This window comes from Podarcis cretensis (genome assembly GCF_951804945.1).
Source record: "Podarcis cretensis genome assembly, chromosome: 3".
Classification (NCBI taxonomy): Eukaryota; Metazoa; Chordata; class Lepidosauria; order Squamata; family Lacertidae; genus Podarcis; species Podarcis cretensis.
In genome coordinates, this window is record NC_137172.1 from 10,691,092 (window position 1) to 10,712,315 (window position 21,224).

General features: G+C 41.5%; 1 protein-coding gene across 4 annotated transcripts in view; it reads left to right on the top strand.

Moving 5' to 3' along the window:
- Positions 1-498: 498 nt before the first annotated feature.
- The window catches only part of FANCL (FA complementation group L), a 53,660-nt gene continuing 32,934 nt past the window's right edge, over positions 499-21,224 (top strand). The window contains exons 1-4 of one of the 4 annotated variants that reach the window (XM_079968938.1): positions 499-812; positions 9,147-9,205; positions 15,603-15,663; positions 17,457-17,513. In XM_079968938.1, the coding sequence (XP_079825064.1) occupies positions 717-812; positions 9,147-9,205; positions 15,603-15,663; positions 17,457-17,513 (273 nt within the window). In that variant the 5' untranslated portion in view covers positions 499-716. The remainder of the gene's footprint in view (positions 813-9,146; positions 9,206-15,602; positions 15,664-17,456; positions 17,514-21,224) is intronic. The other 3 variants (XM_079968937.1, XM_079968935.1, XM_079968936.1) reach the window with 3 other exon arrangements.

The window sequence follows — 21,224 nt, forward strand, 5'->3', positions numbered from 1 at the left end:
TATATTATATATAGTATTAACTTTCCCAGTTTGTTTTGAAGGGTTTTTTTCCTGTGTTTTTAATTGTTCTCATTTTTCTCTGTAAAGCAGCCTTGAGTCCCTGTCAAAGGAAAAGTGGGGTATAATAATAATAGTAATAGTAAGAAAAATAATTTCTTATTAGACGTGTGCAGGGCTGCACCGAAATACAGCGCGAGCCAATATTTAACTACAGCCCCACCAAAAGGCAGGCGGGAACTTATTATCTACTTGTCACAACTGGTGAGTGACTCAACAAAAGGCGTGGCTTTCCTCCAGCCCCGCCCCTCCACTCTCCTCCGCGCGCGCGTTCTGCCCAATCACAGTTAGCGGCGGGAGGCACGGGGCGGATTCAAAACGAAACGGATTTCAACCGTCCCTGACAGAACGCAGAACGGCGCACGCGATGGGCGTGAGCATCTCTGACCCCGCCCCCTACTTCCTCCCGTTCCACTCTTGGCCTTTCTTTCGAGCTGAGAGGGAACGGGTGTGGGACGCGCGACGTTGTCAGTTGCTTCTTTCCGGGGCACGCGCATGCGCGGCGCCGAACCCTCCCTCAGCAAGGGAGGGGAGGAGAGAGATTGCGCCTGCGCGGTTGTGGTCGAATGGTTCGGCGGCGGTTAAAAAAACACGCCTGCGCGTGAGGAGAGGGAAAAGCGAGCGGGCGGGAAACAGTAGTAATAATAATAGCAATAATAATGGCTGCCGGTGTTGGGTCGCTGCTGCGAGAGTGCCCGCTCCTCCTGCCCCAGAACCGGGAAAAGAGCGTCTATGAGGGCTTCGTTACCGCCCAGGTACTGAGACGCTGCACCCCCCACCCCAAACACGCAGGAAAACGTTTAAGGTGCTGCTTTACCTGAGAGTAAGGTCCCATTCGACCCGAGGAAACAAGTGGCAGGGGTGGTGTGGATGACCTCGGGGCGGGGGGAAAGAGAGAGGGGGCTTACTCGCTACTTTTCTCCTCACAACAATCCATAGCTGCCAACTTTTCCCCTTTTCTTGCGAGGAATCCTATTCGGAATAAGGGGATTTCCCTTAAAAAAAAAGGAAAACGTTGACAGCTATGCAACAACCCCGCGAGGTTGGCCGGGAGCTTCGTGGCTGAGGGAGGATTCGAACCCGCGTCTCTCGCGGCATAAGGGAAGGCGGAAGAGCAGGCTTTGTAATAGGCTTAAAAGGTGTGGGGAAGCATTTCTCTGCCTGAGAGCCGCTGGTTTCTTCAGCTTGGTGGTCGCGGATCCAAGGCAGGTCGCCATGGATTCCTGCCTAATAATAATAATAATAATAATAATAATTTTTTATTTATACCCCGCCCTCCCCAGCCAAGGCCGGGCTCAGAGCTGCTTACAAGCAATAATAAAAACAAGATGAATGATTACAAATTAAAAACAAAAATAAAATACAACATTAAAATAATGGAACATTAAAATATTAAATATTATTAAAATATCAAATATTAAAATATTAAAATATCAAATATTAAAATATTAAATATTAAGGGACGCAGGTGGCGCTGTGGGTTAAAGCCTCAGCGCCTAGGGCTTGCCGATCGAAAGGTCGGCGGTTCGAATCCCTGCGGCGGGGTGCGCTCCCGCTGCTCGGTCCCAGCGCCTGCCAACCTAGCAGTTCGAAAGCACCTCCGGGTGCAAGTAGATAAATAGGGACCGCTTACCAGCGGGAAGGCAAACGGCGTTTCCGTGTGCGGCTCTGGCTCGCCAGAGCAGCGATGTCACGCTGGCCACGTGACCCGGAAGTGTCTCCGGACAGCGCTGGCCCCTGGCCTCTTAAGTGAGATGGGCGCACAACCCCAGAGTCTGTCAAGACTGGCCCGTACGGGCAGGGGTACCTTTACCTTTACCTTTAAAATATTAAAGGAATCACAGAATTGGAAGGGGTATCCGAGGGCCATCTAGTCCAACCCCTTGCAGTGCAGGGTGGTGGCCTGCCTAGGGTTGGGCTGGATGACCCCTGCGCCCCATTTCCAAATTTACAGTTCTGATTCTGTGCAATAGGAGCACCCCCCAGCATGCGTGCTCAGCTACAAAGCGGGTCTCAAAAAGTTGAAGGTACCTGGAATGTTCTGTGTTGTTATTATGGTTTAATGACATTGTTGCTTATTAAATTTATCAGTCTTTTTGGGGGGGAGGGGTTGCCGCAGCAGCTCAAAGCGACTTAATTTTTTTTGAGGGAATTCATGCAAGACGAGCTCGCGCCCCCCCCCCCCCAAAAAAAGCATCTGAATGCAAATCAGAAATAATCATCATTTAGGTTAGATAAACAAATTGCCAGATCTGATACAGTGGTACCTCAGGTTACAGACGCTTCAGGTTACAGACTCCGCTAACCCAGAAATAGTACCTCGGGTTAAGAACTTTGCTTCAGGATGAGAACAGAAATCGTGCAGCGGCGTCGCAGCGGCAGCAGGAGGCCCCATTAGCTAAAGTGGTGCTTCAGGTTAAGAACAGTTTCAGGTTAAGAACAGACCTCCAGAACGAATTATGTTCTCAACCCGAGGTACCACTGTATATGATTGTAGTGTGGCACCACCTTTGGAACTCCCTGCCTGTTGACATTAGGCAGGTACTACACTGCCTTCAGAAACCTTTTCTGTTTGGGCGGGACTATACAGACACATGATTTTGTTACATATCTATCTTTGAAAATTTGTTTTAGATGGTGTATTGTTTTTTGTTTTTTTTACCAGTTTTATAATGTTTTAAATACATTTTTATTTCATTTTAAAATGCATTTTTATAACAGAAGTTTTTGCCACCCTAGGTTCCTTTGGGAGGAAGGTTGGGATATAACTTAAATAAATACATACATTAGTACTACTGCTATGCCTTATTAGTTGCATCTCACAATCCAGTTTAACAAACAAATATTAGTAACGGTAATAATGATGGGCTGGATGGACAAGTAGGCTTCCTATAACTAGAGCAGGAAAGAAGAGAGCTCTTGTTTAATTTTCAGTTTATTTATTTGTTATTATTGTAGTTATCTATGCTCCACCTTTTGGGAATGCAGATCCATTCCAGGCAGTTTACAAATACATTAAGCTACATTTTAAATAACCACAGTTAACAATACTGTTAGTGTTAAAATGTAGTCTTGCTTGCCAAAAGGGTGGTTATAGTTAAAAAGAACACACACACACACACACACACACACACTAATAAAGCGCATGGAGAGAAATGGATACAAGTCTGAGGATGCCAGAACAAAGAAGTGAGCTGCAAAATAAGTTCTTTAACCAGTTGCTGCCAGGCTGACCTTTCTGATGGTTTTGACTGGATAGAAGTGCTGCAACTGACCCAGTGGAGCTTGACCCCCTGGCTGATGTTGGAGGCTAGAGTATGCTTCCTTTCTGTTCTGTAGTATCAGGGCAACTGGAGCAGAGCCTTCTGTAAGAAAGATGCAACAGAATGAGGTGGCAGAATGGACTATATCTCTTCAAACTGCATTAAAATTGGGGTGAGCTTTGCAATTGAATTCAGTAGGCACAGGATTCCACCCTTAAAATCATTAATGCACTGACAGTTGTATTATCTGAAACAGAACTTTCTTGAGAAATTATGTTTAAGCAAAGGAGTAGCTGGCTGCACACAAAGTGCTGTCGAATGTACAAAGAGAAGATAGGGAAAAAAGAAAGCAACACCCCTTCACCCCCAGTTAAAGCAGAGTTATCAAAGCTATTTTATATCTAGAATTTACAACATTTGCGTATTGCACCATATTTTCCTGTAGGAGACTTTCTTTTTAAAGGCGTTTTTTAAAGTACCTTTCAGTACTTTAATGAAACACTGAATCATAGTTATTTGACCTTTACAAAAGGTCAGAATTACATCTGCTTTTTATTTTATAAAAAAGGCCATTTAAATGTAATAGAAGTGAGAGTTACAATATACTATGAAGGTAAAGGTTATGGGGTACATTAATTGTGTTTCTGTATTCTTCATTATGACAGTTTCTTGAAATGTCCGTTCCTTTGTACAAATGCTGGAAATAATTAATAACTATGATAACTGCTTCTAAACTTAGTTAAAATACTTCCCTGATCAGAGATTTATGAACTGTGTTGGGGAGACTTGACACCTTCATTTGTTTCCCAAATTTGGCCAATAGCATCCCTTATTATGATACTTAATTGAAAGAGTACAGTTACACCTTTAAGATGAACTGAAATTATTTTACTGAAACAGCATGAGCTTTTGTAGGCAATTACCTACTTCTTCAGATGCTAGAGTGGAACTGATTAGAAATTAGTCCTTATTAGAAAGAAGATCCTTTCTGCCCATGACATTTCACACTGCTTTAGCCAAGACAAAATGTGTGCTCTGGGGAGTCCTGGTAACTTGCTAAAAAGTGAGTGCAAACTACAGGCCCTGACCAATGCAAGTCATGAAATTATTAACCAACTTTAGTTGATTTTCCAGTTAGAATGTTAGACCACATGGAACCACACAAGGTTCAAGAAATGACAGAATTTTTTATAGCTATTTCTATGTATGGACACTATTCTTCTCTCTCGAGAGTGAAGAGAGGAAGGGAGGCAAATATACCATCAGGGCCTCTGCCAGTCCCTCTGTGAAAACGAAGAAGAGTGCTGGGAGAGGGAGTCTGTGGTGTTTTTTACCATCTGCTGACCACTGGATGGGAGAATTGTAAGCCTCCCTGACTGCCTTGTAAAAAACCGAGTGTATCAAATAAATAAATAATATTTGCAACCTGCAAATGCTCTATTATAGGTCATTCAGTGGCCTACAGCTCTAGCACATCATAGGAAAATTGAAACAATATCCTGCTTTAGCTTCCATGCAAATTAATGTGTTTTCCCATTTGTGGAATTGTCTACATGGAATTCTATATAGTAAGAGTGAACTCATTCGCCATGAATGGATCCAAATGTGGTCAAAATGGTACCTCCTATGTATAAGAGAAAGGTGTCAGAAGACTTGAGGGAACCCCATGGTTTGCAGACCTAGAGAAAAGCTTCAGGGGGCAGGAAGAGAACCCCAAAACAGTCCAGTAAAGGCTAAGCAAATGCGGAATGGTGCTGAAATATAGCATCCCAGAAGAGGGCATGGCTGACTGGCTGCATCCTTGAACAGTGAGGATTCTACATGTATTACTTGGTTGCCCAGCATGGTTAGTATCCTAGGCATGCGTCTTAACCCTTTGCATCTTTTAGATTCACTCCCCCAGTGGTTGTGAAAAGCGGGAGGGTTTCATAAGCATGTCAGAAGAAGCAAAACTTGGTGTATGCTAGCTGCCCTTGCTAATAGAAAAACTTGCCTTCAATGACTGGAAGGTGTAAGAATGCTAAGTAACAACATAAGGAAAGACCTGCCAGAAAGCTAAAAGTAACTGCAAGCATGCATATTGGTCAACTCTAATTGAATTCATTTTTCCAATTTAACAATTGAAGAAGAAGCACAGTAGACTAGGAAAAAAACTAGAGCATGGGACTTTTTCCTTGGAGTCCCCCCACCCCGCCCCAGGTTTTCAAGTGAAAAACAGTGTAAATTGGGGGAAACACTGAAAAAAAATATGACACCCCCACCCATTTGCAATGAGTAAAATTTTAGCCAGAATGTATAATATGAAGGTTTTTATGTAAGTCAATTTTCAGCATTAGAGAATAATAATTTCCATATATGCTATAGATATATATGTCATTCAAACCCATTACTATTTCTGCACCTAAAGGGTGCTTCAATTTTCATGAGAGAGGCAAAAATGTCCTTGATTGCTTCTGAAGTGCTGTTTGTCTTTGGATAAACTTGGATCTAATTTAAGATATGCTGGAAGCAAGTGTCCTATGTCTGTCCTTTTGACCTGACTTCTTTCTTGGAAATGACCTTTTTACCTCTCCTCAAATCCATTGTGACAGGGCACCCTGCTACATACTCTGAAACAAGCAGCTCCTTGTCCTGCTTTGCTGGAGGATAAAATGGTCAGGAGGCACTGCAAACCTATATATGTTTTTATGGGAGTAAGTTCCATTAAAGAGCATGGGCCTTCTGAGTAAGCATAATGCAATTCTGGGCTGCATCAATAGGAGTATAGCATCTAGATCAAGGGAAGTAATAGTGCCACTGTATTCTGCTCTGGTCAGACCTCACCTGGAGTACTGTGTCCAGTTCTGGGCACCACAGTTCAAGAAGGACACTGACAAACTGGAACGGGTCCAGAGGAGGGCAACCAAAATGGTCAAAGGCCTGGAAACGATGCCTTATGAGGAACGGCTAAGGGAGCTGGGCATGTTTAGCCTGGAGAAGAAGAGGTTAAGGGGTGATATGATAGCCATGTTCAAATATATAAAAGGATGTCACATAGAGGAGGGAGAAAGGTTGTTTTCTGCTGCTCCAGAGAAGCGGACACGGAGCAATGGATCCAAACTACAAGAAAGAAGATTCCACCTAAACATTAGGAAGAACTTCCTGACAGTAAGAGCTGTTCGGCAGTGGAATTTGCTGCCAAGGAGTGTGGTGGAGTCTCCTTCTTTGGAGGTCTTTAAGCAGAGGCTTGACAACCATATGTCAGGAGTGCTCTGATGGTGTATCCTGATTGGCAGGGGGTTGGACTCGATGGCCCTTGTGGTCTCTTCCAACTCTATGATTCTATGATAAGTAGAATTGCTCTGTAATAGTGCAATCCTATTACTATGTCTGCTACTTCAGTATGAAGTAAGACAAACTTCAAGATATCCAAGTCGTCTGTAAATGTTAGTATTTATAATTCAAATTGCAGAAGAGCTATATACTCCTAGCCCAGAACTTCCAGGCATCAGCAACTTAATCAATTAAATACTTCTCTTGTGCAAGCATTCATTTTTTAAAGGTATAGGATTTGCAGCCTAAATTTCATAAGCATACCAAATAGTACAATTTTATTTCAAAAACGTTGAAAATTATGCAACTTGCATATATTTCAGTTTCCACCAACATTTCCATAGTCCCCCATTTTCATTTGTTTCCCTCTATGACTTCAACATTTCCAGATTTTTTACATTTCTGTCAGTATAGTTTCTCATTCTGCTTGGCAAATTAAGAAATCTGGCTCCTGATCCACAGTGTGGACATCACTATGTTGTATTGTACATGCTTGAGTTCTCATCCTGTAAGAATTCTGAATAATGCAAGCCACTTAAAAAGGGAAGGGGGGAAAGACACTCCTATTGATTTTATGAGAAGTGAAGCAGACTTGCCTGAATCACTTCAATATTATAGAGAGAAAAAAGAATGTGGGCTATATTAAGATATGGCCTTTCTACACAATGAGAGGCAAAATGTTTCCCAACCACATCTCATCCGTTGTAAGATTTTTCTACAGTATTCAATCTGGCAATGGATTGATGTCCCTTCAATGTGATGTGGGGCTCGGGAGGGAGAGAGAATAACTGCTACTATTTCTGTCTTCTGCCTTCACTTTAAAAAGAGTGTTATCTTGTGTAACTTCCAAAGAATTTAAGATTTTTTAACCCCAAACATTTAAAACCATGGGGCAGTTAGGGTTAGGAAGTAAATAAAAGAAGATCGCACAGTGGTGCAAAAATCTGAAGTGTCTGTAATACTTGCACACCTGCATTTTCCACATCAACCACTTATTTATAGACCACTTATACGACAAATTTCTAAGTAGTTTTGAACTATAAAAAGTTTAAGAAAACCACTTAAAACCACAGTTAAAACTGTAAAATCTGAAGTTCAATTCACTGGACTGCTTATCTAATCTGATGGGGCCTCCTGTTTCAACAGGGAAGGCCTTCTATTGCTGCCAACAGTGTTATGGCATGCCCTTCCTGCTGAAATATGAAAAAGCCTTCTGTTACCTCATGCTGATAATTGTCAGGCCACAGCAAAATGAACCAAGTTCCGTTAGATGATTGTAGTGCCCTTACCAGTGAAGAGGAAGGCAATTTTTCAGGTAATCTGGTCCACGGTTATTTAGGGCTTTATATGGAAGTATCGCAAGCTTAAAAGTGGCTTGATGGTTATAGGCAACCAGAGCAGATTCCTCAGCCCTGGTGTGACATGTGCCTGATAAAGAGACCACTTAGCACCCAGGCTGCAGTATTCTGCATAAACAGTAGCCTCTAGACCAACTGCCAAGGAAGCCTTACACAGAGCACATTACAGTAGGCCAAACGTGAGGTTGCCAGTGCTTGTGTCACAGTGATCAAGTTATCCCTGTCTAGGAAAAGGTGCAGCTGATGTAGCAGCTGAAACTGATGATAAGTGCTTTTTGCCACAGACCACTTGGCCAAAAATAGTTCCAAGAGCATCCCTGAGCTGCATACCTGTTGTTTTTTTTCAGTGGGAGTGTCAGCCCATCTAGGCTCTCCAATTCTCCAATCTGGAAACCACTTAACCACAGTGCTTCTGTCTTAGCAGGATTCAGCTTCAGTCTGTTGACCCTCATCCATTTCACCACTGCATCCAGGCCCTAATTCAGCTCATTGTTTCCAATTCTGAACCAATAGCAATGGGAAGTAATGCATGTTCCCACATATAAAATACTGCACTCTGATTGCTTGGAAAATAAAACATCTCTACAACAAAAGCATGGTTTTGAGAGAAGATGGGTGATATAGTACAGATAATAAATAGATCAACAAATGTACATTAATTGTGTGGAAAGGCACTAAGAACCTCATTAGATTGTGTTGAAACCATTCTGCAAATGGAAGGGCTTCTGTACTGTACATGGAAATAACTCCAGTCCAGCAGAGACTCCCTGAAGGAAGGGGATGCTGCAATTTTTAGTGATCCTTGTTCCTCTGCATCACTTTACACACTTGTTCTGGAAGGTACGTAACCTTCTGTTGCAGCTTTTAATATTGTATGCTTCTTCTGGTTCTTACTATGTTTCCCTCATGACTTGGTGTTGGTCAAGTTGCTTCTGCTGCCTTGTACTGACCTCTTATCCAGCAGTAGCCACAATTTTTTTATTTGGCCATATTTTTTCTATTATTTCATTGCCTGAGGCTTTAAGCTGTAAACTAGTAAAAAAATAAATAGGTCAAAGTCTACTTTTCAAAAATTCTTGGATATGCCTTAGCATTCCAGCTGTGCTAAGTGGATATATTTGTAGATATTCTACCTAATGAGATGCTACTTTTCCAGGGCAGAGACTTTCACATAAGGATATTGTTACCATCGGATCTTCAGTTGAAAAATGCCAGGTAAGGTGCATGATTTTTTAAAATACATTTTTGCTATATTGCAAGATAACCTTTTCATTTTTAATAATATGTCTTGTGTGAGAAGTAGTGATGGCTCTTACAGTTTGAAGAGATTTCCAGAGTATCAGCAATTTTATTTGTTAAATGATTGTTGCTAATTAACTTTGACACCAGTAAGATTTAGTGGAACCAGTCAAGGAAGAGCATGGAAAAATGTAGGAAAATGAGCAAGTATTTTCTGATTCTGCAGACCAGGGAACAACCACAGAAGAATGTAAAGTTGAATTTGGTCTTAAAGTAATCATATTGGGGTTATACTTGGACAATCAGTGACTGTTGCAAAGCTGAAATGTCTTAAGTGAACTAGCCAAGGAAGTGGCATTGTAGGTATTCAGTAAAGTACTGAGGCTTCAGTTGGCACTATCCCCAACCATTGGGGGACAGAGATGCTGTGGTGCGCACACCTCCAGTAAAATATGGCTCATAACATATTCAGATGGCAATTATACTGACTTGCGTGTCACGCAGATCCCAAATTAGGTGGGTTTGTGGTGATACATGCAAATGAGTGGGATTTTGTATATAGAAATTGTTTCACACCAACTGATCATCATAATCTGGGAGCTGCAGCATGCTTAAATTGAAAGTGGCTGTCATACATTTTGAACTGATATCCATTAGATCAGAGATGTTACAGCTAAAGACAGGTGGGGGAGTGTGACGATTACAATTTTTCTCTTGAGGACACTCAGGTTTTGCATCATGCTTTGATTGAAAATCATATTCCATGCATTTCAGACAGAAACTTGCGCCCAGCACAGTTTGACTGATAATTCTGTGTGTGCTTTTCCCTCCCCTTTACCTTGAGTATGAGATTTATCTCACTTTCTTGAATTATGTGGAGCTATGTTTATCATGGTACAGCTTGTTCAATTCTCTTCAGTAGAATAATTTGGATTACGTGGCTTTATCCTGTAAAAAGGTTTACAAGTGAGTAATTCTGCTTGGGACAGGGATCGAACATGTGTGCAAGTATTGTTTCCATAGCCTTCATACCCACAAATGTGCAGGGGCATATACCCTTCGCCGCCTGCACTATTGTACACTCCTGTATCAGAAAAGCCTTCATACAAAAAAGTCAGTGATTCTGAAGGTGATTCCAGTGTGTATGTGTGTGTATGTGTACGTACCGCTGGCTTTTACATGGTTGAATGTAGCCTACTGCGCAAAGGGTAAGAATCTGTTACCTTCCACACTTTAGTTTCTGGATCCACCCATTACTGATACGCCATCCCGGAAGGTTGTCCTTGAGAGAATGTGACCCTTGGGTTGAAAAAGGTTCCTCCCCTGCCCTCTGTCAACTGTGGATTATGCTAATATCATTTCAGTCTGTCTGAGTTCATCCAGGGCTGTAGAAAATTTCAGAAAGCTAATTTGGCTTTCAGAAAGGTGTTAAGGTCTGTGCTTCTTTTATGAAGTTATTGATAAAACACAAGAACCGCCCTCAGTTTCTTGTTTCAGCACCTAAAGCATGCATTGCATGCTCTGAAACGTGCATTGTTCTTTGAGATGCAAAGGTTGAATGGAATTTGTGCTTCAATTCAATGAATATAATGGGAATAAAAGCTGATAGGAATGGTTGGTTACCCAGGTTATGAGGAAGGTTATGAACCCTTTAAGTGAAGCTGAATGGTCAGTAAACAGTGGCTCTGTTTCTCTTTTTCAATTATGCCTTCCTAGATGTTTACAATAAATGAAGTACTCACGCATGTTTATCTTAAAATGCCGGTTTGAGATACAGTACTGAATTCTGTGCAATCAGGCAACTCAAAGCTATTATATCAGTTAAAGCTGTTGTCCGTGAAACACTTTAAGCATGCATACTTATATCTAAATCTGTTCACATCCATTGAGTGTTATAGGCCTAATCTAGTTTAAGTATATATATACCTGTTTAAAAGTTTTATGGTTCATAGTGAATGGTATAACTGAATATCACCAGCACAGTATAGAAGTTCAGTTTTTTGTGAACCACATTGGTATTTATATTTGAGATGAAAAACAGTATAATAGTACTGTACAAGGTGCACACAAATATCCAGAGCAGAGCTTTTCAAACTTTTCATGTTGGTGACACACTTTTTACTGCATCAATTCCCAATACAGTAATCCAGTTTCACTAGCAAACCGGAGGTTAAACTAACCCCTTTCCAGCCCCGGGGGGAGGAGTGTTCACACAATACAGCTACAGCTACCAAACTAACATGTCACAACACACAGTTTGGAAAGCTCTGCTCCAGAGAGTAGTAAAGAGAAGCAAGGCCACTATCAGCTCTACTGTTAAACCAACTCATTCCTCCATCAGCTGTCATCTGGCAGCAGCCATTCCATCAAACTCTAGCAAAGAGATTGGCGGAAAGCAGGGCTATTCTATTGGCTCAGCAGTTACATTTGACTTGTCTTCTCTATAGGGAAATGGTTATCTCTGACCCACATTTTATACATACAAGATTAAATATTTGTGCTTCTTTAATTTTTATATTTCAATTTCTATATTTATATATGGAACTCTATTTTATTCTATTTATTAAATTTATATACCGCCCTTCATCCAAGGATCACAGCACACTTGTTGAGGCCTTCAGAGGAAAGTTCCCTGACACCCTGAGGCGGAATTCATATCTATAATGTGTGGTTTTCTAATACATAAATAAATCCTGTCCTCCTGTCCCATATGCAAAACTCTCCTCATCCTATACCACCATTGGTTTCATTTTCACAGGCCTCCCAGTCAGTTTCTCCTTGCTGGCAGAGTTTTGGAAGCTTCATTTGAACTTCTGCAAGAGTAACTGAGAATTCCTCAACATTCCGCTTTTCTACTGCCATTCCCTTAGTAGCTTGACAGGCAAGAGAGTGACATCATCCAACATGAGTGACAGAACCAATCACTCTGATTACTCAGTGGGGAGAGCATGAGACGCTTAACCTCGGGGTCATGAATTCAAGCCTCACCATTGGGCAAATGATTCCTGCATTCCTGGGGGTTGGAGGAGATGACCCTCATGGTCCCTTCCAATTCTACAATTCTATGAAAACACATGCTCTTTGAACTATTTTTCATGGCAGTTGTTACAAGAACTTCGTAACGGAAAACTTTTCTTCCTCTCTAATTCCTTTTCCTTTTGTGTTGTATCTTTTGGATTGTACAGTGGCATAGCAGTGGTTGCCAATGCCCAGGACCATGTGGAGGGGGTAGGAGGGAGGGAAATGGATGGAGTACTCATGCTCATTCAACTGCCTAACCACTTCCACATCACCTAGGAGATCACAGCTGCAGAAATAAGAAAGTGTTTTGTTGTCTGGAGTGGTCACTTCATGGTTCACATGGAGAAGCCATTTTCAACCGGGCCCAATGATGGAAGTGCATAGCTGTATTGAGGCAGCACTGGGTGTTGAAATTTTGCTCCGCTAACAATTTTGTGCCCTGGGCAACTGCCCCTGTGGCCATCCCCCACACTATGCCACTGCGCCTGAGGTCAAAGGCTATCTTATTACAGCGGTACCTCGGCTTACCAACACCTTGGATTACCAACACTTCAGGTTACAAACTCCGCTAACCCGGAAGTAGTACCTCAGGTTAAGAACTTTGCCCCAGGATGAGAACAGAAATTATGCGGCGTGGCAGCAGTGGGGGGCCCCCTTAGCTAAAGTGGTACCTTAGGTGAAGAATGATTCTGGTTAAGAACGGACCTCTGAAACGAATTAAGTTCGTAACCCGAGGTACCACTGTATTAATCTCCCCAAGCCCCTCAGAGCTTTTTGCTTGCTTACTTGCTTAAGATCAGGGTTAAAGCTCTCATAAATAAATTACAAAAAAAGGCAAATAGTTTCAGCGGAGACAAGAAGAAAGCATTTTTGCCCCAGTATTTTTTAAAAACTACGGATTGTGGTTGGCGTATATAATGTGACACGTAGCCATTTTAAACTTGAATTATAGTCCTTACCAATGAAGCTATTTAATTAGAATAACACGTTTGATGCACGTTTTCCTGTCCTGAACAGATGTAGTCTTATTGAGGCATGTTATCAGTTCCTTATAGCTACTATAGAAACATCTATGCTTTGTAGTGGTGGGTGGGATCGGGGGAGGAGGTGTGGCATCCAGGTAGTGGAAAACACAATTGCACCTTTGAACATGCTTCATGAAGATTGATGTGACATCAGTGCTGATCACATAGGAGCTTTAAGTAAGTATGCTTTCATACTTAATTAGATATTTTAATTTATTTGTCTGTGTTATTTATTCCATTTCAGTGCTGCCTTCATCTGAAAATCACAGGACAGTTCACAATATAAAAGCACAAAAATGCATACTATAATATAAGACTATGTTTTTTTGCTAAAATAAAATATAGTCCAAAATTGGGGATCGTCTTATGCACAGATGGTGAATGCACAGGGATTGAAAAAAAACACTACGAAAGCTTTTTTTTAAAATAGATTTTATTGAAGTTTTAAAGGTTACAAAAAGAAAAGTAAAACAAAGTTAAACAAAGCACAAAAACAAACAAAAAGAGAAAAAAACAAAAAAAACCCCACAAATCCAACCTCTACATAACTTTCTTTCCTTTGCTTATTTCCTTGACCTCCTCACACCTCCCTTTTTTGTATTCTAGTTCAATTAGATATTTCAGCCAATCCTTTCCATCTTTGTTTTTAACCTAAAAATTTACTTTCACTAATTACCAATCCATTTTTACTTAATCCTTTATAACATTTCTGCTAAAACCACATAGCTTCATTCCAACATCCTTCTAACATTCCTTAATTTTACAATGCTTCTGTAGATAAACTTTAAATTTTTTCCAATCTTCTTCCACACTACGAAAGCTTCTGCCATGGGAGGTATGCGCAGTTCCCTGTAAGCATTGCACCCTCCTTTCCCCCTTCCCCAGCCACATGCAGTGCTCTTTCTCATGCGTGCACACACGGGCGCAGGTCTTTGAGCTGCGCCACAAAAAGAGCAAGGTATGGGGTGGCAACTGGAGCCCTGTGGCTGTGCCAAAAACTCTCTGAGGGAAGTGCACCCTGGGCCTGCGCCACCCCTTTGCTTGGCATGTAGCATTGTTGCCCTGGAGAAAGCCAAGAAAAGCTCAACAGGGTGACACCCCCCACACACACACCTGGAAGCTGAGCAACTTCTAAAATTCGGGTTCAAAATTTATACATGGAAAAATACAGGTATTTCCCTCTGAAGATGAATATTGATTTTCATGAACTGAATGTTTTTTCTTTTCTTTTTTATTGTTCAGGATTTAGAATGACCAACAGCACTTTCAGCTTTATGGAGACTGGTTTTCTTCATGTTTTGTTATAATTATGCTAAGTTTTGCAACCTTGTGATCAGAGAGTCAGAATTGGAAATTACCTCCACCAAGTACAGTGGTACCTCGGGTTAAGATCTTAATTCGTTCTGGAGGTCTGTTCTTAACCTGAAACTGTTCTTAACCTGAAGCACCACTTTAGCTAATGGGGCTTCCTGCTGCCGCTGCGATGCCACTGCACGATTTCTGTTCTCATCCTGAAGCAAAGTTCTTAACCCAAGGTACTATTTCTGGGTTAGCCGAGTCTGTAACCTGAAGTGTATGCAACCTGAAGCTTATGTAACCCGAGGTACCACTATGGTAGATTTAGGTTAGAGAATCAGGCTTTCTGAAATTATGTTAAAATCAGAAACGTGTTTTCCAGTGTACTGCTACAGTGGTACCGTGGGTTAAGAACATAATTTGTTCTGGAGGTCTGTTCTTAACCTGAAACTGTTCTTAACCTGAGGTACCACTTTAGCTAATGGGGCCTCCTGCTGCCGCCACACAATTTCTGTTCTCATCCTGAAGCAAAGTTCTTAACCCGAGTACTATTTCTGGGTTAGTGGAGTCTGTAACCTGAAGCGTCTGTAACCTGAAACACCACTGTACTTTGATTCTAACACTATCCACTCTTTTGAAGCTTAATAGAGGAAAGTGAAGCTTAATAATAAAAAAATGTGTTAGCTAATTGAAAGTTTAAAAATCTGTTACAGTTTGTTATATTTCATACTTCAGTTACCATGCACCTTTATAAAGTGCATTGAAAATAGCATTTCCTATGGGATAATACAGCACTCTGTTCCAGAGAATATTAGGCATTTTTATAGAGCACATTTGGTAAACGTATACATTTGAAATTCATGTATTATGGTAGATGACATAGCATACAAGAAACTAAAATTTCTTAAAATAAAGGATATGTTTTTGTGTGTGTTATGTTTTCCTTTCTGTGTACATAAAACTACCATAAAGCACTCATTTTAACGTTAGTCTTCCAGTTTACTTCGTATGGATTATTTTATATTTTGTAGGATACAGTGTAGCTGGTATTTGAAAAAGTTGTTGGATGGATACCAGCAAATTCTAAAACAGGTATGTTTGTGAAACGTTTTGCTGAACTTACCAAATTCCTGTACAGTGGTGCCCCGCAAGACAAATGCCTCGCAAGACGGAAAACCCGCTAGACGAAAGGGTTTACCGTTTTGGAGGTGCTTCGCAAAATGAATTTCCTATGGGCTTGCTTCGCAAGACAAAAATGTCTTGCGAGTTCCTGCCCTGCGGGGGTTTTTTTTCCTCCCCCCCCCCCCTTTTTCTAAGCCGCTTATCTGCTTATCCGCTAAGCCGCTAATAGCGCTAATCCGCTAAGCCATCAATGGGCTTGCTTCGCAAGACGAAAAAACCGCTAGACGAAGAGACTCGCGGAACGGATTAATTTCGTCTTGCGAGGCACCACTGTAGCTAGTGATGTTATAAATACTTGAGAAGGCCTGTAGCCTACAACCCATTTGCTTGTAAGTACCGTATTTTTGACCCCATTAGATGCACCGCCCCATAGGACGCACCTAGTTTTTATGGGGGGGGGGAATAAAGGGGAAAAAATTATTTCCCCCCCAGGCGCGGGGGAAGCCCAAGCTTCCCCTGACCCCAGCCCCCAGAACACCCTGCTATCTGCAAACCTAGGGAGCCGCGCCGTCTCCCCAGGCTTGCGGAGAGCTGCGTGAAGCCCGGGCACTCTCTTCAGCGCGCCCCAGGCTCGGAATGCAGGCAGCTCTGCGCAACCCTTCGGAGCCCAGCGCGGCTTCACGCCGGGCTCTGTAGGGTCGCGCAGAGCTGAGCGACCCCCAGGAGCGCAGGCAGCTCTGCGTGACCCTTCGGAGACCGGCGCGGCTTCGCACTGGGCTCCGTAGGGTTGCCCAGAGTTGAGCGACGCCTGGGAGTGCAGGCAGCTCTGCGCAACCCTTCGGAGCCCGGCGCAGCTTCGAGCCGGTCTCCCAAGGGTTGTGCAGAGCTTCCTGAAGCCTGGAGAGGGAGAGGGGTCGGTGGGTACCGACCCCTCTCGCTCTCCAGGCTTCAGCAAAAGCCTGCATTTGCCCCATAGGACGCACACACATTTCCCCTTCATTTTTGGAGGGGAAAAAGTGCGTCCTATAGGGCGAAAAATACGGTATATATTTAAAGCAACTCTGTTGTATTCTGTAGAAATGCTTCAAAGTAAATTAATTTTCATATCACATCAAATGTGAGTCTGCTTATGACCCTGACCCTGAGTAGGGGTAGCTGAATCCTACAATGAAGTCTTATGGAGTGCTCTTCCTATTAGATAGGGAGAAGAATTTGCTCCAAGCTTGGTTGACTGATAGTCTTTCTTTGAGAGCTCTGGCATTCTGACTTCTGAGGATAATGGGAGGACAATGTGGGAACAAAGTCATGGCCATGTAGTCATCTGCTTCACTAAAGGTTTTCTACAATAGGAGGAAGGGCTGTAGCTCAGTGGTAGAGCCTTTGCTTTGCACACAGAAGGTCCTAGGCATCTCCTGGTAGGGCTGGAAGAAGACTTCTCTGAAATCTTGGAGAGCCACAACCAGACAATACTGAGCTAGGTGGACCAATGGTCTGACTTGGTACAAGGCATGTTTCTGTGTTGAGTGAGAGACTTTCTTGGAAACCCTTCAGGAGAGATTTGGGGGTTTGTGTGTAGAGATGATATTTTTCTTGAAATGTTGAAGCCATGGGGTCATTTTTTATTTCTCACTTGCTGTGAAATGGAGTCCTTTCTAGCTTTAATGGTATCACTCATATGCTATATGATAAAAAACAGGCCAATGCAATAATATTAGCACAAAGCATTACATGAAATAATTAACAAAAAGAAATGTGTTTTTCAGCGGTTGCAGCACTCTTCGGATCTAGTCAGTTTCATGGTGGAGTTGAAGACTGTTTTGGTGAGGAACTATATTACAGAGGATTAGTGATCCTAATTTGTCTCCTTACTGTTTACTTTTACTTGTATAATAAGCAAGATACCCTATTTGCTAATCTTCCATAACAATTGCAGTTTTTCATATGATTCTTCTGGAATTGTGTTGTATCTTTAATGTAATGGCCAATACTATTGCTTATGTAACCTCTTTTTACAAGTTACTAGTTAGAAACTAGGCTATGGTTTTCCAAATGCAACTGTTTTAAGTTACTCCTTTTCAAATGTAGCCTTTTATTATCCTTGTATTATACTATGTCATGTTACAAAAGCCTCGAAGTAAACACATGAGAGGGAGCAGTGGGGATGAGTGTGCTGATTTTATCCCCTTTGTTATTTTTGTTTTTCCACTTTAAAAAATTGATTTGTCAGAAAGATATGTACAAACTGACACATAACCATGTAAACAATAGCAGAACCATACATGGAGCATATTCAGTATAAAAATCCAATTACAGAGATGCAGTTATATATACAGTAGCACAAATTTTAAGAAGAGTCTTTAGACCCCAACCACAATGATGAGTGACTCATGGGAGGAATGCTTGTATGACCCTATTTATATAATTTTTTAAAAAGTGAGAACCAGTCCGCATCAAAATTGACTGATTTGACTTTGCCCTGGACTATTTGTCTATGTCTAACTCAACACTCAGTTAAAACAATGTTCCATACATTTGCAAACCTCTTCGCTGTTTTCATTACCTTCAAATTTGTGAAAGATGGCTGTTTGAAGAAGAGAGCCTTTTTGATTTGTGGAGACTCATACATTTTAGAACCTTCTAAACACAGAGTGGAAAAACAATGACAGAGGAGGCATAGCTAGTGTGGTCATTCCCATTGTGCTCCTCATGTGTTTATTTCTTGGATTGGTAACCCCTGCATAGGGCTTGTTTGAATAGGCAGAATCTACCTTATCTGAATATCTTTCAGACTAGAAGGGAGGAAAACGGTTACCTCTTAACTTCATTGCTGGCCATAAAGGAGGAATATGAGGCAATGTGCATCCATTAATTTACCTGCCTATTTAAGTTCTTGGGTATGTCATGTGCAGCACAGTATTACTAGTGTAAGAATATCTCTTTATTGCCTATATATCCATCATAAAGGTGATTCCAGAGCTAAAAAATGAGAGGCATGCTTTATTTTGTTCTGATTTTACCATGGCCATGGTTTCTGATTTATAACTTGCCAAGCAGAAATGCAATAGGAACCGACCATTGCAAGGTGAAATCCAGTTGCAACTTCAAAAGAGCCACAGTTTCATTCCTGTGAAAATGTTAAATTTCAGAACCTGGGGATTTGGATATTTTGGAGAAACCTGAGCTATTTTCAGCTGGATCTAAAGAGGCTCTCTATGACACTGTTGTTGTTTTTTAAGTACAGTACAATTGAAAGTACATACACACTTTGTTTGAACTTGCTTTTCTTTAAATATTTTTCCTGTTTGCTGATAATGTTTAGTGCTGAGGGCTTTTTTAGACTATAATTTTTACCACAGTGAATGTGCAGCAGTTATACACTTGTTGCAGAAGATCCAGATTCTTCTTGAGTAGCATATCATATTTTTCCAGCACTCAGGCAACAATATTTTGTTGCAGGTTAAATGATACGCTTTTGTGCATTTCTTCTGCAAATGCTGTGCGAAATGATACTGCTACATGAGGGCACCTCTTGGATAGTGCTTCTGACTGTCTGCTGATGAGCAGCATAATTCCCTTCATATCTGCACTATTTTATGACTTCTTATAATTTCTTTTAGAGGTTGATTGCTCTCTCATTGTGCCACTCAAGTGCGTACGTGCCCATGTAACCCTTTTAAAAAGAAAACTGCAGACACCAGCAAGGATTTCATGTTTTCTTTCCCTCTCCCGGCAAAAATTCTACCATTTCATGATTTTTCTTCTCTTTTTTACCCTAAGAGTGTGTCCTCCCCTTCCTGAGCTCTGGAGCACACAGATCTTTTTTATTTTTCTGTTTCAAAAAGACAAAAACCACAGCTAACCCATGCAGCAAGGCTATCATTTGCAATCCATTTGGTGTGGACAGTTTGTTGTTCTGCTGCCAGTAGATTGTGGCAAGGTGAAAGGCTGAGATTTATCACCTGATAAGCTCTTAGAACTTGTAGTTGGAAATAAAGTTGGAAACTGTCATGATGTTTCTATCATACTACTCTTCATTTTTTAGGATGCCTCATATTAAACTTTTTGATAGCTCTGAGCTTCGTTTTCTGAATCATACTGGAGTATATTTCCAGAAGGAACTTGGTCAGTGGTTGTGAATTTTTTTAATAGGTAGTTCCACTAGACATAGGTTTTATGTATCCCTTTCTCTTCACGGTGTCCTTCTAGTCAGAGTGTTTGAGTGTTCCCATTTTTTTTAAATCTCTGAGGCATGCTTCAAATTTGTATTCATATATGCATTGACAATGCCTGATTAAAAATGTGGAGAGATTTCTACCAGAGGGTTCAAAAGCAGTTTAATGGACCCAACCTTTATTAGTATGAGGACCCCCTTTTAGCCTCAAAAAAATAAAAAATAAAAAGAAAATGCAAACCCCATCATTCCAATTGTTACAATTTTAGGCTTCATTAATTGAGAAAATACATAATGAAAAAAAACTATTATGAATTTGATATGGTATAAAACCAATGCAGATCTACGCAGAAGACAGTGCACACTGTCCTGTCAAATGAGCAATTATGATATGGTGCTATCTTGTACATGTCTACTCAGAAGCAAGTCACAGTGAGTTCAATTGGATTTACTCCAAAGTGTACAGAACTGAAGCCTCAATGCCCAGACTTTCCTTTATTTACTGTTAAGGCACACATCACATTTTTCTTGTTAAAAGGAGAAAGGATATGCTATCTTGGTTCTTCCTTTTTCCTTTGCTTAAGGAATGAGACAAGAGAAGATTGTCATTCTCCAACTCCTCCCATACTTTCCTTTCCTTAGTTCCCATCTCTGTTCTCACCCCTTGAATGCTTTGAATCTGGCCATTTTTATGTACAGTGGTATCTTGGTTCCCGAACGGCTTAGTTGTCAAACAAATTGGCTCCTGAACGCCGCAAACCCGGAAGTAAATGTTCCGGTTTGCGAACGTTTTTCGGAAGCCAAATGTCCAACTCAGCTTCTGTGGCTTCCGATTGAGTGCAGAAAGCTCCTGCAGCCAATCAGAAGCCACGCCTTGGTTTTCGAACGGTTTCGGGAGTCGAACAGACTCCCAGAATGGATTAAGTTTGAGAACCAAGGTACCACTGTATAGGGAATAATTTGTAAACTTCAGAAGGCAAAATCTGTGTCCTGGTTCCAACCACATGTTTTGTGGAAACGGAAGGCACAAAGAATGAGAAAAAGAGAGCAAATTGGGTAGTAACAAAATTTGGGTGAGAAGAAAGAAACGGGGTTCCTAGACTTTGGGTGCAAAGAGTACAAGAGTTATTGGGAGAAAAAGGGGAGGCTGATGGGGTAAAATAGTTTTATTCTGAAGAGGCTGTTCAAGCATAGTCTGTTCCTCAGTGCTCCTGGAGCAAGCCCTGTGGGAGTTGTGTCAGCTACTACTACGGGTCTGTCCTCCATGAGGTGCTTGGAATCCACTCCTGGCATACCTGAGCAACCAGGCTAAGCCATGAGCTGAGCACTGGAGAAGCAGGAAGGGACCAGTTCTGTGGTG